At 46.1% G+C, this 18,598-nt stretch overlaps 1 protein-coding gene across 4 annotated transcripts in view; it reads right to left on the reverse strand.

Moving 5' to 3' along the window:
- Positions 1 to 18,598, reverse strand: part of OGDH (oxoglutarate dehydrogenase) — a 66,711-nt gene that overhangs the window by 18,823 nt on the left and 29,290 nt on the right. The window contains exons 4-10 of one of the 4 annotated variants that reach the window (XM_061414429.1): positions 18,120 to 18,222; positions 12,234 to 12,278; positions 4,827 to 4,942; positions 1,691 to 1,845; positions 1,401 to 1,547; positions 807 to 897; positions 244 to 423 (exon numbers count right to left, since the gene is read on the reverse strand). In XM_061414429.1, coding sequence (XP_061270413.1) covers positions 244 to 423; positions 807 to 897; positions 1,401 to 1,547; positions 1,691 to 1,845; positions 4,827 to 4,942; positions 12,234 to 12,278; positions 18,120 to 18,222 — 837 coding nt within the window. Of the gene's footprint in view, positions 1 to 243; positions 424 to 806; positions 898 to 1,400; positions 1,548 to 1,690; positions 1,846 to 4,826; positions 4,943 to 12,233; positions 12,279 to 18,119; positions 18,223 to 18,345; positions 18,437 to 18,598 lie in introns of all 4 variants that reach the window. The other 3 variants (XM_061414430.1, XM_061414431.1, XM_061414432.1) reach the window with 3 other exon arrangements.

Here is an 18,598-nt window from a genome sequence, read left to right on the forward strand (position 1 = left end):
TAGCTTCTCCACAGGTGTGGTGACAACAAAAGCAAACTACTCCCCACCTAGCCCTGGTGGTCACAACTTGGGAGGAGGCGTATCTGTAACTGGGACTGGTTTACTATTGCTACTCTTTGGAAGTCCACTCAGAACATTTTGTTCAATTCCGGAAATGTAAGGTCTGGGGCGTGCCTGTGGCTGTGAGCCTGTCCTGGACTGTCTGGCCTCAGGACTGCCCCTGGCCAGTCCACATGGTCTCACCTTCTTCCCCTCGGTGTCCCCGCAGTAAAACTGCTCAGCTTTGGTCTTGCCCATCACCACGGGATCGGCAGCCTCCAGGTGGGAAGGGTTTGCCACCAGCGACAGGGTAATATTCCTGTCGGTCACACGGTTGATCCGCCGGTGATACATGCCCAGGTGGTACTTCACATCTCCAGAACCCTGCCGGCACAAACAGTTAGGCTTTTACCTAGGCAGGGAGACACTTACTCTCTGTGACAGCCCTGTCTTGTGTTATTTCTACACCCAGAACGCTCATTCCTAGAAGGATGGAAAGGCTTTTTCCAGAATGGCTCCACCCACGGTACAAGCAGGTCCCTCAACTAGAGGACCACATCCCTACCCCTGGCGGGGAAAACCCCTGTGGGGGCTGCCAGGCCTCTTGTCTCTCTTTTCTCTGGGAGGTCAGCCACTGGCCACTTTCTTTTTTTGTGAGTGGTATAGAGGATCCTGGACCCCATAAGTCCTTCTGGAGAAATAAATGAAGCCAGGATCTGGCATAGGTTGGAGCTATGCTAGTTTCTAAAAGAAATAAGATGTCTTACCTCATCAGCTGCCTCCAGCTTTGAGTCGAACTGACAGAAAATTTGCTCCAGCTCCTTCCTGATGACGTTTGCAAGCACATTCAGTCTCCCCCTGGACACACAGGAGTGAGCAGGGTCTGAGCTGGGCCCTGGGCAGCAGGCAATGCTGTTTTATCCCCTTTCTCCCCTGAGGGACAGGCAGTGCCTCAGTCTGCAGCCCAAGAGGAGCTGAGACCAGAACTGATGGGGGACACTTGGCCTCTGCTTGCCTGGCATCCAAGGCCATGACGAGGCAGGAGGAAGAAAAGCAGAAAACGGAGAATGCTGCCAGCCTGCAGTGCGCGCTCCATCCTCGGCCTCCTGGGCCTTCTCAAGCTGAGGTCTCTGCTTCGTGTACCCAGCCACCTTCCCTCTAGATTAACCTCCCTCACCTGGGATCCCAACACGGTCATGAGGCCAATGTCTGTCTACAACCACCTCGAGTGTGACAGTGACTGCCCAGGGAGGGGCTGCTGTGACGATGGTCATCTGGGGGCAGGGACTAGGGTTACTGTATACCAGGCTTGCCCAGTGCCCTGCCTCTGTGCTCCGGATGCTCACAGGGTGGCCAGGTACCTGTGTGGCATTCCCATGATCACGTAGTCCACTCCGTTCTCACTGGACTTGTCAATGATGGTCTTGAGGGCAGGAATCAGTACTTCGCAGCCTTCCAGACCAAAGCGCTTCTCAGATGACCACTTCCGCTGCAGGAACTCCTCAAACCTGGACAGAAACTAAGCCACCCTGAAGAGGCATGTCAGCAGGGACAACCTTGCTCTCGTAGAGCTGTGGCCATGCCCCAAACCCACCCAACCCCGTCAACAGACTGTATGTACCACACAGACGGGGCCAGTGCAGCCCTGTACCTGGTGGAGCGCACGAGCCGGGCCAGCAGGGTCCGCTTCTCCTCGTTGGTGAACTGCATGACCCCGGGTGTCTCAAATTTCTGCCGGATCCACTGGCACTGCTCCAGGTCATTGATGAACATGAATTCTACCCCAATGTGCTGGCAGTAGGCCATCTATATTTAATGCACACACACACAAACACACAATAAAGGGGATGTTCACCCAGGTATGTTGACTGCCCACTTAGCCAGAAGGCTGGGAGGAACAGGTGGCCTCCACTTCAGATGCAGCAGAGCTAGCTGTGACCTGGGGCACCAGGCCTGGGCCCGCGACCTCCTCTCACTCTGAACTTGGCCATGAAATGCTTCTTCCACGTAGCATGGAGCCTAGTGGGCAGGGAGGGAGAGTGAGAACCCCTGGGTCAAGGTATGCTCCTTTCATGGCGGGAGGATAGAATCACCAGCCTGGGGACAAGGAAGTTGCTGGGCAAGGCAGCTCCTCTGACCTCCAGGTCAGACTGTGCCTAGCACTGTGAGAAAAAAAGGCCCTGTGCCACTGGTGGATATCATAGCTCAAAGGCCACTTAACTGTAGCGGGCTTTCAAATTCTACATTCTTCTTTTAACAATTGACTCCTCTTGGGGATATCAGGTTCTACAGAAGCATGACTGCACATATACAAAAGGAAGGGTCCTGAACAGAGCAGGCACTTCGTGACACCATTCACATGTCACAGCTGGGAAGGAGGCCGTGCGTCCTGTTGAAAGCCTAGGGTGACCTGAGCAGGATGCACGCCAGGAAATCAGAGTGAGAGAAAACAGGAAAGGCATGGAAGAACCGAGAGTCAGAGAGGCAGCCCTCTGGGAATCCGTCATGGGGACTGTGCTGAGCAGTCTCTGGCAGGGTACTGGGCTGAACTGGGGGCCCCCTCTCATCTCTCCTGACGCTGATCAGAGTTGCCTGCTGGGGAGCCATCTGGAGGGGCCCACACAGCCTTCCTCAGCCAAGTGATCAGCACTTCTCTCCCCTTATCACCTGCTGGCTGTCCTGGGGTCAGAATGAGGGGCCAACAGCAAACCCTAGTCAGTGTTGGAATTAAAGAAGATATGCCCTGATGTACCACTAAATCTTAATTAATATTTTGGCCATGCCACACAGCTTGTGGTATCTCAGTTCTCCAACCAGGGATCAAACCGTGGCCATGGTAGTGGCAGTGCTGAAGCTTAACCACTAAGCCACCAGGAAACTCCCAACAGTGAGTTTTAGGGCCCACAAATGCCCTTACATGCCTTTGCAGCAGCCATGCCAACCAAGCATGCTGCGTTCTACTTGGTGGTTCTGTCTGTGACCCTCTTTGGTTTTCACAACTAACACGGAAACTGGCTGGCACGGTGTAGGGCAAAGATGAGCCTGGGATCCCAGTGGTGGGCCCAGACCTGGCACCAGGCCCCTGCTCTCTTACTCCCGCCTTCCAGAGCAGAGGTGAGCACCTCTGCACATTAGCTCTGTGATAATGAAACAAAGGGACATTTGCCTGGACTCAAATAAAGGCCAACCACAACACTCTCCCTATCACCCTAGCCAAGAGATAAGAAGAGGAAATGGAGTTGGGAAAGACCTTGATGTTTAAGGTATTTTCACTAACCCCAAACCCTATTTCCCTGATGATTCTTCACATGATAAACTGGGAACTTCTAAACTGAATGTACAAGAAGCCAAGGGATGGGGTATGAGGGCTTGCCTACCCTGACTTCAGAGCCAGGGAGGGTCACCACTTCCACCTGAGCTGTACAGCTCCCTGATCTACTGAGCTGCCGAAGATGGCATATTTCTGCACAAACACACTTGAGAAAACACAGACCAGACACAAAGTTTGTAAACATGAACCTAGAACCTTCCTCTATGAGCTTAAAATGGATGAGTTTTCCTTGGGACCCAAGTTTGAGTTGCAAACCTAGTAGAGAGGAAAGGAAGAGGTGGAAGAAGAGGGGAGGGGAGGGGAAGAGGGAGAAGGAAGGGCAAGGCAGAGGGAAGGGGGGCTCCCTCCTCATTTTTACACACCCAGGCAGGAGAACCCCACCCATGGCTCCTTATGCCTGACTTAACGCCTGATGGGGCAATATTTCCATTACTGAACAATTAAAAGCTCAAAGGAAACTATTAGGTCAAAAACAGTATGTTTCCAACATTACCAACATGAATTCAGCTATTAACTTGGAACACATAGTTACTGGGCTCCTGGATCATGTTTTGTCTTTCTTGTCTTGGCTCAGTCCCCAGAAGGGCAGGGCAGGGAGTTTTAGGTGCTGACTCTTAGGTTCTCTACGTTAAGAAGACAAGAAATTGCACTTGTTCTAAATTTTCAAAGAGCTACAAGTTGACTATTATGTCACAGGACCAAGAGCACACTAAGTTCTGTCAGGTCACACAGCAGCCTAGTGCATGCACATTATCACGTGTAAACATACCTAATGCACCACAGTCAGGCAGCTTTACACAGTATCTGTAAACCATGAGAATGAGGTATTCCATGCTAGGACAAGTTGGAATGGGAGGCTCTCTTGGAAGAGCCCTGGATGTGGGGCCCTCTGGGGACAGGGGCGCTACGGCTGGGACCCCTGGAGTACAGGCCCAACTGTCCCACAAGAGCCCAACTCCTGGGCTCTGGCACTGACTGAAACAAGAGCCGCGCAGGGCTCTCTGCCCCTTTCAAATGCTGGGATCAGGACAAATGGGGACTCAAGCAGTCGCCTGCAAACACAGTTATGTATCCCAATCTCCAGGAGATTTGTAAAAATGCATATTTCCAGGCTCCAAAATCGGAACTGACTCAATTGGTTGTGGGTGGGCAAGGGCTTTCCCCAGCTGTTCCTATTCAAGCAGGCTTGCAGACAGCAGTCTTTGTTTACCTAATGCTTTAGGATACATTTTTTTTTTAAGTCTTAGAAGCAAATTCTGCCTTTTTTTTTTTTATGGTTGATTGTAAAAATACAAAAACATGGATTTTCATCAATAAAATAGCAAAAAACAAAAGTTTCTTCCTTTACATTAAAAAAATTTATAGGATCAAGGGAAAGAAAACCACCTAGTCTGGAGGCTTCCATAAGTTCTCGAAAGTTCCCTGGAACTTTCAGGAAACAGCCCAGTTTTCTCACCTCCAGGCGTCGGATGATTTCCCGCAGAGGAAGAGCCGACTCCTGCCCTCCAATGAATGTGGTGGTGGGCAGGTGGAAGACCTTGTCCAGGTCAGACTCGTCCAGACCGTAGAATCCTGCGGTGGGGAGGAGAGAGGGGCACAACCACACGGGGGCCACAGTTTAGGAAAAGGGGAAGGGACTCCCCAGAGGAGAGAAAAGAGAATAGAAAAATCATAAAACCTCTGTTATATGTGAAAATAAATACTATCTTATAGCCAGAGACATGAACTTCAGCAACAAACCAAGCTGAGTATATTACTGGCATCATAGGAAAATTAGAATAAAATTAATATTATGCATATATTAGTCCAGTGCACCAATTATTCATAATTTAGAAAAAAATGTATTTCAAGGTCCCAAAGACACAAAGCAGTTTAGGTTTGAAAAGGCATTAGGTAAGTCAATCAGAAAGCAAATGAAAAATAGTTAAGGAGAAAATTCAAGTAGAAAACGAGGAACTGGATTAGAACTAGGTCACCTATGTCTTAATGGCAACATTTGTTGGTGGTGAGTGACAGGAAGCTAGGAGACTGAGAAGTGAGGGACAGCCAAGGGGCCTGCAGGGAGAGCTGCCAGGCAGCAGGGCAGAGGCTCCCACAGCCATCTGATGAAGGATGGCGCCTTCTCCCGGAAGAACTCCCAACTGCACATAAAGAACCATCCTCCAAACAGCACTTGGCATTCACAGATCTGATGCCCGCTCTCCCCAGTCCAATACTGACACATATCTACTGACTAATCGCTAAGGAATTTACTGTATCACTATCACCGAATCATCATTGCTATCTGCTGAGCACCACGAGCATGGTGCCTCTCCATCTGAAAGCATATTTCAAGCTGATAAACACGTGGTGCACGGGCTTTTTCCTAGGCATCACACGCTTGTTTCATGTTGCAGTAATTATCAAAGGGGAAGAGACATGGAGGAAAACTGTCAGGGGACACTACGTTAGGCACCTTACCCTCAGGACACTGGCTGGAATGAGGGAAGCTGCAGTTCACAATCCCAGACTTCATGAAACATGAAACTCTAACCGAGTACCCACTGTCTCCAACACCTGACTGTTCAAGATCAGACATTCTCCCATTTCTTGATCTAATTAAGTGTAAATAACACACAGGCCCAGAAAGGGACTCAAGCAGTTGCTTGTAAACACAGCTGTGCATCCAAATCTCTGGGGAATCTGGGAGAGTTGTAAAAATGCACATTTCCAGGCTCTAACGCCAGACCTTGACTGGTCATGGGTGGGCCATGAAGTTCCCTTTCCCAAGCTGGCTTGGGAATGACAACCTTTATTCATCTAATGCTCTTGGGAATGACTACCTTGATTCATCTAATGCCCTGCTGCTGCTGCTCTGCTGCTAAGTCGCTTCAGTCATGTCTGACTTTGTGCGACCCCATAGACGGCAGCTCACCAGGCTTCCCCGTCCCTGGGATTCTCCAGGCAAGAACACTGGAGTGGGTTGCCATTTTCTTTTCCAGTGCAGGAAAGTGAAAAGTGAAAATGAAGTCACTCAGTCGTGTCTGACTCTTAGCGACCCCATGGACTGCAGCCCACCAGGTTCCTCCGTCCATGGTATTTTCCAGGCAAGAGTACTGGAGTAGGGTGCCATTGCCTTTTCCAGTCTAATGCCCTAGGATCCTATTTTTTTTTTAAATTTTAAAAGCAAAATCAAATTCTGTTTTTCAATTGCTCCTCCCCCTTTTAAAAATTAAAACAAAAACAACCTGGCCTTTTCACCTTGGGGTGGTGGTAGTGATGGTTGAGGGGCTTGGTTATGCTCTGCACCTGTTTCCTGCTGTTATTCTATCAAGAATGAGGATGGGCCATCACATGGGTCTGATAAAGCATGGCCCTGGCCATTCATAGCCCTGCTCTCAGCGTTTAGGAGGAAAACCCGAGTTACTTGGGTGGGGGCACTTTTCCTAGCTGGTAGAAACGCTCAGCAGTGGGGACTCAGGGAACCAGAGTATCCAAAGAGAGCGTACTCTGTTGGGAACACTTAGATTGTGGAATTAACCAGGTGACCTGTGTGTCCCAGAGAAGAACGTGCGCTTGTTGTAGAGCCCTCAGCCTCACCGTATGTGTGATGCTTCACTTCCCCCACCCTGAACTGATCATTCTTGGACTCAGTTACTTGGATCATTACTGAACTTCAAAGCTGCTAGCCCTGCTTCTGAGTTCCTCAGTCATTTGATAACTTAAATCTACAGATGTCGGCTTCTGGAAAGGTAGCATAGACATATCCTATTCATATCCCACTAAGTGCAACTAAAAACTGCAGATATTGCATACAAAACAAATGTAAGATGATTCCAAAGGGTGGAGTAAAAGGCCAACCAGCCAAGGAGGTCCCTTGGGTTTCCTTTTGGGCTCCCATATCCCAGACCTGGAGCAAAGAACATGGAAACTTCTACCAGTGTAGATTTTAAAAAAGCCCCAACAAAAGCTGCTCTCTTTAAAGAACCAGGAAACGGGCAGCCTAGCAGAACAGAAAACTTCTAGATTGTTAACTGCTCTATTCCACCCAAACACACATAACACACTGCAGCTCCATTGACACCCATGCCAGGCTACAATGTACTCTGACCTCTGACCCTACTTAAAGCTTTCAAAGAAGGCCCAAGAGGAAGCCCACATTTTCATTCTCTCTGGGAGGGAATGCACTAATCCATTCCCCTACCCCAAAGTCAACAGAGACTTTGGGGCCCAAAACATCCATTCCCACTGGGGAGTAACTAGCTGGGCCCCTCCCTACCACAGCAGTGTTTGGAGGAGCCCTGATATAACAAACATTTAAACAAGATCCCAAGTCTTGTAATACCCAAAATGTCCTGGTTTCAATATTTTAAAAAATCACTTATAACAAGGACCAGGAATATATCAGATTGAACGAGAAAAAATAATCAACAGGCACTAACACCAAAATGACACAGATGTTAAAATTATCTAATTAGAATTATCTCCTTCTCAAGGAGTCATTATCAAATTATTTCAGTGAGCAATTAAAACATGACAGACATGATAAAAATTAAGTCTCAGTGAAGAAAGTCTCTTCAAAAATTGAAGATACAAAGAAGAACCAAATGGGAAATTCTGAAATTGCAAAATATAATAAACCAAATGAAAACTCAGTATGGCATTAGCAAGGGACAGAGGATCAATGAACTTAAAGGCAGAACAATAGAAATGAATCAATCTGAAGAATACAGAGAAAACAGACCAGGAAGAAAAAAGGGAACAAACTCCTGGGGACATGTGATGCTGTGACAAAAGATTTCAAAGTTGTGTTGATGAATCTCAGAAGGAGAAGAAAAAGAGGGAGGCTGAAAACTTTTCAAATATGGCAAAAGACTTTTTAATCCGCAGACTTAAGAAGCTCAGTGAACTCACAGAATAAAGCCAACGAAATCCATGTTGAAATATGTTACAATTAAACCTCTGAATTTAAAGATAGAAAAAATCTTGAAAGCAGCCAGAATATAGTGACACTTTGCCTAGAGGGCAAAACAACTTAAGTAACACTGGATTTCTCTACAGAAGTCATGGAAGCCAGAAGGAAGTGGCACCACATATAAAGAGCTGAAAAAAAGAACTGGTTCCCCAGAATCCCATATATAGTGATAATATCCTATAGAAATGAAGGCGAAATCAAAATATTTTCAAATGAAAAAAAAACTAAGAGAATCTGTCATCCTAAATGAATGACTAAAAGAAGTTGTAAACAGAAATGAAATGATTATCAGAAGGAATGAGACAGGGGACTTCCCTGGTGGTCCAGTGGCTAAGACTGTGCTTCCAGTGCAGGGGGCTTGGGTTTGATCCCTGGTCAGGGAACTAGATCCCATGTGCTGCAACTAAAGATTCCAAGCGTCACAACTAAGACCCAACACAGCCAAATAAATAAATAAAAATGAAGGAATGAGACAGGAGGAAGGAAGAAAGAATGTGGAACTAAAAAGTACAGGTAAACAAAACAGACTTTCCTTCTCCTCCTGGGTCTTCTTAATTATGTTTGACAATTGAAGCAAAATTTGTAATACTATCTGATGCTGTTCTGAACACATGTAGAGGAAATATTTAAGACAATTACATATTATATGTGGAGAGAATGAAGGGATATAAAGGGAGTCAAGTACACTTTACATGAACTGGTAAAATGATGACATCATTAAATTGTGACAAGTTATGTATATGAAATATCATATACCTACACAACCACTAAAAAGCCTAAAAGACACTAAAAACACAAAGAGATAAATCAAAAGGACTTTATACAAATAAAAATGGAATTTTAAAGTATAGGTTTAAAAACCCAGAGGAAGTCAGGAAAAAGAAAACAAAGAAAGGTAAAGGGACAAACAAAATGAAGGATAAAATGGTAGACTTGAGCCCTAACGTATCAATAGTTAAATATAAATGATCTAAATACACTACTTAGCTGACAAAGATTGACAGAGTGAATTAAAAAAACATACGCTTGTCTACAAGAAACTGACTTCTCTTTAATCAGTAATCTATAAAGTCTTAATCTTAATCTATAAGGTCTTACCATAAGGACTTAGAGAAAGAAGAAAAAAGAAAGAAAACCAACACAAAGAAAGCAGAAGTAAAGAAATAATCAAGATAAGAGCAGAAATCAATGAAATTGAAAAGAGCAAAACAGAAAAATCAATGAAACTGGTGATTGGTTCTTTGGAAAGATCAGTCACACTGACAAACTTGTAACAGGACTAACAAAGAGAGAAGACACAAATTACCAATATCAGAAATAAAACAGGGTATCACTATAGACCCTCCAGATACAAAAAAAGATACTAAGGGAATACTATGAACAACAGACACATTTGACAACTCAGATATAAACAAGTCATTCTTAGAACAGCACAAACTGCTGTTATGAAACAGTATGAAACAGACAATTTGAATGACTCTGTAATTATTAAAGAAACTGAATTCATAAATATAAAAAGCTTCTGAAAAAGAAAACTCTAAACCCAGATGGTTTTGCTGGGGAATTCTACTGAACGTTTAAAGAAGAATTAATACCAATTCTACACAATTTCTTTCAGAAATGAGTGTAGGAAGAAAACTTCTCAACTTACTTTATGAAGTTAGAATTACCCTGATACTAAGAACAAAGACAGTCAGAAAAAAAAAAAAAATTATAGACCAATATCCCTTATGAATATAGATGCAGATAATTATATACTATGACCAACTGAGGTTTATTCCAGCAGAGTTTGGTTCAACATTTGAAAAAACAATCAATATAATCTACCACTGATCAGGAACAAAGCAAGGATATTCATTCCCATGACTATTGTTCAACACAGTACTGGAAGATCCAACCAGGGCATTAGGCAAGAAAAGGAAATAAAAATGAGATGATCATCTATCCAGAAAATCCTAAAGAATCTACCAAAAAAATAAAAGTCCTAGAATAAGTGAGCTTAGCAAGGTCATAGGGTACTACATAAACACAATCAATAGCATTTCAATATATTAGTAACAAACAGGTGGACCTTAAAATTTTCTTTTAAAAAGGAAATACTGACAGGTAAATCTAACAAAACATGTACAGAACCTGTATGCTGAAAACTACAAAAAGTTGATGAAAGAAATCAAAGATGATCTAAATAAATAAGACATACTATGTTCATGGATTGGAACACAACATAGTAAAGATGCTAATTCTCTCTAAAATTGATCTATAGGTTTAACACAATTCTTACTAAAATGTGAGTAAGAGTTTTCATAAACATAGACAAGCTTATTCTAAAATTTACAAGGAAAGAGATAGGCCTTAAGAGCAGCCAAGGCAATTCTGAAAAAAGGAAAATAAAGTTCAGCAGCTATAGTAATTAAGATGATGTGGCACTCGTGGAGAAAGACACTTATTAAGGGAAAGAACAGAGAACCCAGAAACAAACTTACCAAATAAGTCCAACTGATTTTTGACAAAAGTGTGAAAGCAATTCAATGATAAGAAAGACAAACTTTTCAGTTAATGGTGCTGGAGCGGTTGACATTCACAGGCCAAAAACAAACCAACCTTGATCTAAACTTCTTATCTCATTCAAGAAATGAACTCAAAATGGATCACAGACTTAAATGCTAAATGCAAAACTATAAAACCTTTAGAAAAATACAAAGGAGAACATCTTCAGGATCTAGAGCTAAGAAAAGAGTTCTTAAACTTGATACAAAAAGCATGATCCATAAAAGGAAACATTGATACACTGGACTTCAGAGTTTAAAACTTTTGCTCTGTAAAAGACCCTATTAGCCAAAGAACAGAAACGACACAAAGGTCCTTCAATGAGAAATTGGTTAAAACAACTGTGGGACACCTATGGCAAGGAATGTTACTCAGCAAATAAGAAAAAACTAGTGTTAGAAAATCATGCTGATTGAAAAAGACAAAACTATAGCAATGGAAAACAGGACAGTGGTTGCCAGGGGTCAAACGTGGGGGGAGCGGATGGAAGGAGAGTGAGTATGGCTGCAAAGGGGCAGCTGAGCTGATGCAGACATTTGTGGCTTGACTGCTGTCAGCGTCAGCATCCTGGTGTGAGAACAAGATGGTACCAGTGGGGGAACTGGCTGAAGGGCATGTGAGAATGTCTCTCTTATTTTTCATATCTGTATATGAATCTACGATTATCTCAAAATGAAAAGTTTAATTAAAACTGGAGTCTCACAAATATTATCAGTAAAATGGAAGAAAATGAGAACTTCTGAGTGACGCCTGGCATGGAAGGAAGACTGGCCACTGGGGTGAGTGACAGCAGGCAGGACCCCTGGGCACCCAACTCTGGATTCTTCAAAGGTGCTCTGCCCAGAACCAGGGGTCATTAAGAATTCCTTACTTCATTAAGTAACTTTTTATCAGCTCTTTAAACGTGGGAAGATCAAAAGAGAAACTGTGTCAAAAATGCCCAGGAAGCAGAATCTGAAAGAATCCAGAGTCCAGTCAAAGGCACAGCGCAGAACGTGGAGGAAAGGATGTGCCCACATGCAGAACGTAGTGTGGCCTCAGGTCCCCGCTGGCGACAGCAGGAGCTAGAGACAGCCTACGCTAAAGATGGAAGCTCAGCGAAGCAACGGTGAGACACATGTGGAGGTGAAAATGCTCTTCAGAACACAAATGGACAGAAGCAAAAATGACACGGTAAGTAGCTCTACCTGCTGGGTAACAGCTAAATGATAGGAAAAACATATCTCAAAATAATGAACAAACTTCAAAACACTCGACAGAGTTGTGTCAACTTTCCCCAAATTGCATGCTGGGGAAAGTTGCATGTCCTGTTCAAATGAAGTCCTCAGCTCCAGAAAAGTGAAAGGCTCTTTATTTTCATACCTCCTACTGTTAGCATTCGAAGTCGTTCCTTGAAAACTGCAAGATCTGAGAGGCAGAGTGGGATAGCATGGGTGAGCGCAGAGGGAAAAAGACAGGTGAGAGTTAGTTTTGAGAGAAAAAAAAAACACAAAACCCCCAAACACCCAAACCCTACACCACTGCAGTAACGGGTAGCACAAACACTGTCACAGACACAGACACTGAAGGAGAACAGAGGGGTGGGTGGCTATGGTCTGAAAGTGACTTCGGTAAATGTGGAAACGGTTCATGAGCAGCTGGGATCAGTGAATCTGAAGGAGGGAGAGGCCACTTCCTGACACTGAGAAGCCACTGTGTGGTGGTGGCTGGGACCTCCTCACGTCCCCACCCTGAACAAGCGCTGATACAGAGCTCTCCTGGGAAGCTGAATCCACCCAGCCTAGGCTGATTCGAGATGAAACAACTGGGGAAAAGAAATGGAGAAGCCTAGTTTCTAAGGCCCATTCCTCAGAACTGGAGCATCAGGTGGCAGACTAAACCCTAAAGCTCAAGCTCCTTCTGGACTCTATAGGGTGGAAGATGGGTCCTTGGACTCCCTTCTCGAGAAGGCTGAACCAGGATGGAGGAACTCGGCTGCTGAGAACGCAGGCTAAGAGCCACAGGCCTGCACAGATGCACACACTCCTGCCCACACCTGGAGGCTTGCCTACACTGGTTAAACTCAAGATGTTGATCTGGACACGCAAAACACTTGCTGACCCTGCTTTCCTGGGTACATGGGCCTGATGACCGAGGGGTCAGAGCATGGTCACCAGCACTGTGGCTGCTCCCCGCCTTGGCAGTGCAGCAGAAGGCCAGTCAATGCATCCTTGGATGCTGATGGCAAGAACTCTGACTCAGAGAGGACGCAGGGTCGCCAGCTCTGAGTGCGTAAAGCTCTCCTCGCCCTCGAGGACAGTGGAAGACCACCAAACACCTCAGAGCCAATGGCTCTTAAGACAATGGAACACCTGGGTTCTGCACAAAAGCAAGGATGCGCTGCTTAAGGCAAGGATGAAGACTCCTCATTTATTCCTTTTAATCCTCAGAATCAAGACATAGGACCATCCCAAGCAGCCATCAGTGCTGCCTACAGGACTCCCCCCAGCCTCAAAATGAAATGTGAATGCTTATCTGTTAAAGAAATCTAAAGGCAATAGGATCGAAAGTTTATAACTGTTCACTCTGGGTACTGGGCATGTAGTTTTATCTGCACTTCTTGAGTATTTTTAAAATAAAATGTGAACAAAAGACACAAACCAAAGGAAAGTGTTAACAGTAAATATTCTGGTTGTCATTTACAGACAGCACATGGGATTCCCTGCACCTGAGCACTTAAAACATTTTTAAAAACTTCTTCTTGATGAGCACAAGACACTCTGCTGGAGAGACAGAGTGGCTGGGATTTGGCCGAGGTGTTTCCAAGGGAAACATAGTTGGCAAGAAGCAGGGATGTGATGCTAGGTCCGGGTGTGTCTTGGTCTGCCAGCTCCTGGGCATACAGGAAGGACACCCCTGCAGGAGGATGTGCATGTGCCCACCATGACCTTAGCTTGGCCTGCCCACCTGAGTCATTTGGGCGATCTGATTCCAACTCTTCACTCGGAGGTCTGGTGGCACCACAGGCTGCACACAGCAACCAATAAATGCTATGTAAATTGCTCGCCACGGCTCTGAAATTACTCAAGTAGATTAAAATTCAACCCTATTTTTAGCTCATTCTTCCAAGCCATCAAGGGGACAACATTCAACCAGAAAGAGCACTGTGGAAGGTCAGAAGGGTGGGGAGACTTCATGTCCTGCTGTGCTGCGGATGAACTAATCCACTTAGAGTAGCAAAAATGCTGCCATAATTTGGACTTCTGAATTGCCCTTTTAACTATGTAACTCAAGTTCATTTCCTAAGATTGACAATTTGCAAACACGAATGGGAAACAGAAGTTTCATGCCTTCTTTAATTTTATTTATAGAATTTGTTTTGAGTTCTCCTTTAAATATGTTTCAATCTGACATTTAAGTACATTTCAATCTGTTTTTGTTGTTGTTCACTATGAATAGTTATACTATAGAATCCAAAGAGAAACCACTTCATGGCATTTTAAAGCTGGAATCTAACTCAAATGCTGTACTTGGAAGAGAGCAAATTGAGGGTGAGTGTTAACAAGAACTTTCTCCACATCCTCATCCTGCCCAGGGCAGTCTCGTTTGGCCCAGAGATAAGACTTCCCGATGCCCCTTCCCCACCCCAGTGAAGCAAGTACCAGATGCCAGCACAGGACTGGAGGCCCGGAGGTGAGAGTGCACAGGCCGCCTGCAATTGACTGGTTTCTACTTAAGGTGGCAAGAACTTGGACCCCTGTCAAAAGCCACACTCTTGGTCCTTCCTTAGGGTCAACCAGGTCAACCCTTCCTTAGGGTCAACCTTAGCAACCAACCTTGCTAGGAAACCTGATCCGGCTTGGAGACTTCCAGCACCTCCCTAGGGAGGAATGTGGATCATGTTACCAGGCATCTCAAGCTGGAGCTCCCAACCCTCCTCGACTGGATGTGTGGTTGACTCAGCCTGGTTTAAGTTAAGATGCACTTCTGGGGACCTGGAACCCAGCCCCTAACATAACACATCCTGGCAGAGGTCTCCTGCTCCTAGCAGTCACCGCACAATTCTAGAGCATAACCCACACCTAAAAAAACCCAAACTGTTCTAATGTTTTTAAATTTTTGTAATAAATAATCACTAACCCCACCATCTCGACTGTATCTGTGCTGCATTCACAGCACAGTCTGTGTGCACACGTCTGATGGTAACCCTGACAGGCTGGGATCACCTTGGAGCTCTGCATGGCGGCTGGGTCTGCTGTCTACCGTTAATTCTCTCTTCTCTCCACCTGTCACTGCAAGGGTTCTGAGTATTTGGGTAAGAACTCAGTAGAAACTTTTCACATTTTCCACTTTATTTAAAAAACTCTGAGGGGACATCAGCCCCGCTCGCCCTGCATATCCGTGCTGGCCAGCACTGCCCTTGGGAACGGCTTCCTGCCTTCAGCCGGGGCTGGAAGCTACTCCTCTACCCCTGTGCTGCCCCAGTCGCACTATGAAGTGCTCTCAGATGGACGGGGAGTAGTTACCGCCTGGGCCTTGGTTTCCCCACAAGGGAATGGAGAAATTGTGCCGCATCTACCAGAGAGAGGAAAGACAGCTGGAAGTGTTGTCAGAGGGATGCAAGCTTGAGGACAGTGCTGTGTGTCACTCAGCCACCCAGACCAACACACGGGCCACGCGCACCATGCCACGTGAGCTAGCCTGCTTTGTTGTCACTCAGGCGTCACCCCAGTCCTTACTACTAACTATGGCACCAACTATGGGTTATTTGCTCCATTGCTCAATTTCTAAATATCCATTTTTTCCAGACATCAGCAGCTATTTATCTCAAAAGACTGTTAACAATCACAGTAGCTCACACCTTCATGGAACTTAGTAAGCTCCAGGCACTATTTTAAGGAGTTTATTTAATACTGCAACAACCTTACAGGTGAGAAGACAGAGCTAGTCCTGGCAGAGCCCGGCTTTCCACGTAGAAAGCTGGCTTGAGCCCAGGCCTGAGGGTCGGATGAGATGATGGACAGGAAAGCACTCTAGGGACTGTCCATTGTCCCCGAACAGAGCGCTCCTGTTGATCCAGTTGTTTTTGTAAAGACCTACATACATCAAGCGTGAGATAATTCAAGACTTATTTTCCTACAGATTCAAATATCAATACATACTAGATTTACACTTATTTCCATGACTTTTCTATCACACTATTTTGAATTCTGAGGATGAAGTGCATTTTTCCTCCTGCAAAGGAGGGGGCTGCTCCTCAACTTTCTCCTAACGTTTCTGACAGGCTCCCAGCCAGAGGATGAGCTCAGGAAGCTCTGGGGCCACCTCTGTGTGTCTCTGGTTTATAACATCCTCCTGCTGGTTCACCCTCGCTGTGTTGACGCTGCACCTTAACGGAAGCACAGATACTTGGGGCACTGTTTCAGAGCTGACTGTAAGGGGAGATCAAGATGGCCTAGAAAGGACCCGAAAGAACGACAGAGGCCCTACCTCTGCGCCTACCCCATGACAGCTGTGACCTGAGGAGGTGGGCAGCATCAACAGGGCTGGGGGCTCTCAGGCTTCAGACTCCTGGGCTGGGATGGCCTGGGGGCTTCCAAGAAACCCTTGCCAGAGCTTGTCGCCATGGTGCATCCCACCCTGACCAGCCTCAGGCAGGACAGACAGGAGCTCTAGGCTCCCCAGGCAGTTCCTGTGAGTTGGGAACCACTGGGAAAGGTCCGTTTAGATATCAAGAACCTGGCAATCAGGGATGGCACAAGAACAGGGGAGATGCAGCGTTAGACACCCCCACCCCCACCCCATGCTTTTCTTGTTTAAACGCTTGACTGTGCATAGGAACACCAGCCTCTGTGGCCCATGCCCCGCCAGGCCCCACAGTCAGAGTCCTTCTCTGGAGAGACAGCCCCAGGGCACAGGACCTTGAGCTATTCTTCAGGCAACCAGTGCTTGGGGGCTCACAGGCCTCCCAGGTGGGGTGAGGGTGGGAGGTCTGCCCTGGCCCAAGCACCTGGAGGGGACTCGCGGTGCCGATGGGCTTCAGCACGAGTGAGTCCCGGTTGGGTGGGGTCTGGGTGCTTTGGGGGCTACGTGGTAAGGAGGAGGAGAGAGGATCCAAGTATCCTGGGGGACAGTGGAGAGAAAAGCCCACCTCTGGGGTGCACAAAGCTGTCACTACTCAATAAAGCAGCAGTATTCAACTCACATCCTGCCAACAATCTGGACTGGTCCTATTTTATATTCAGAAGAGTTGATCTAATCTTTCTTCCAAAACCTTTGTGCAGTTACAAAGTAGAGGAAACCCTGTATCCCCTAGGATTGTTTCCGAAATGAAGACAAAGCAGAGACAAACCTCTAACAGCCATCCTGGGGTTAATGCTATTTGAACTCCAGTATTACCTGACTAGCGCCTGACCTCTCAACTCACAACCCAGACCCGCCTCTCGGGGGCGTTAGAGACTATTATTCAGAGGAGGCAAATTGTGTCCCCTCCCAGAGCAGTGTTAGGCAGGTAGGTAATAATCAGTTGTATTAGCATGCACAGTGTTCCTCCTAAACAACCTGGCCATTTAAAAATTAGTCACGTCATCATTTCTGTAGTACAGGTTAGCAGCACGGTGACTTAGAGCAGGTTAACTTCTGAAAGCGACCACAGGTGTGAGCCCTGCCCGGCCCCTGTGCTCACGACAGAGCGGGTGCTGGGGTCGTGGCTACAACCGCCTGTGTGCCACATGCGCCTCCCTGCGCGCGGGATGCCTTCCAAAGTTTCCTCAGTGTGATCACCGGCATTTGAGAATCGAGACACCTCAACTGCACCCCTTGCTCTGGAATTCGCCCCGTCAAAGGCAGGCTGCACTGTGCTTCAGGGTGTGTGACAACGATTCTGAGCAAGACCCCATCTGGGCACAGGCTGTACTGCCCTGAGATTTGGAAACTGAAGCCAGATGTGCTAGTCCCTGGAGTATCTTGGGGACCCGCCTGCCTGGGTGGGTCACGTCTTTCTGTGCCACTAACCTTTTCTGCCCCCAAATTTCACTTTCCAATTTTCAGGCTTAGACAATTGAGCTCATATGATCTGGCTAGAAAGCTGAGATTAAAAATAACTTGCCCAAAACTCACTAAGGCTATATGACTTATAAATGTCAAGTGATCAGAACGAAGGAAACTTAAGAGTCTTTCCCTTTGGCCTGTGGACGTCCTGGCTGCCACGAGCTGGGACACACAGAGAGGAGCCAAACAGCGCAGTGCTGGCTGCTCTCAGACCCTCACCAAGTTTGTCTGTGGATGAGATAATATCAGCGGGCACGGAGGAGTCCAGATCAGCATCCAAAATTCCCAGGGGGTCCAGCTGTGCTACATGGTGCCCTCGTATCTACGAATGGGCCAGCGATGGAGAGGGAAGGACACACACAAAAGGACAGGAGAAAAAAAAGAGGGAAGGGGTAAAAAAAAAGTAAAATTACATTAAAATTAGTGTTTACAGATTCATTCTCACCCACGTTTGAAGAAACAGTTACCGGAGCATCATCAAAATTTACACAACTAATTCCGAGAGGATCAAGTTTTGCAATGTGGTGACCCCTGACCTGGAAGCAATAATACAAGCAGTCATTAAGCAGGTCCTGTGGGCTGTGAGGGGGTTAAAAGTTACATTTAACCTTTCCCTGAGAGCACCAATTAACCCAAAAGTAAGCCTTAGAATAGTTTATTTTAAAGCACTATCGGGCATTAAGGCTTCCCAGGTGGCT

Source organism: Bos javanicus, chromosome 4, assembly GCF_032452875.1.
Source record: "Bos javanicus breed banteng chromosome 4, ARS-OSU_banteng_1.0, whole genome shotgun sequence".
In the NCBI taxonomy this organism is placed as follows: domain Eukaryota; kingdom Metazoa; phylum Chordata; class Mammalia; order Artiodactyla; family Bovidae; genus Bos; species Bos javanicus.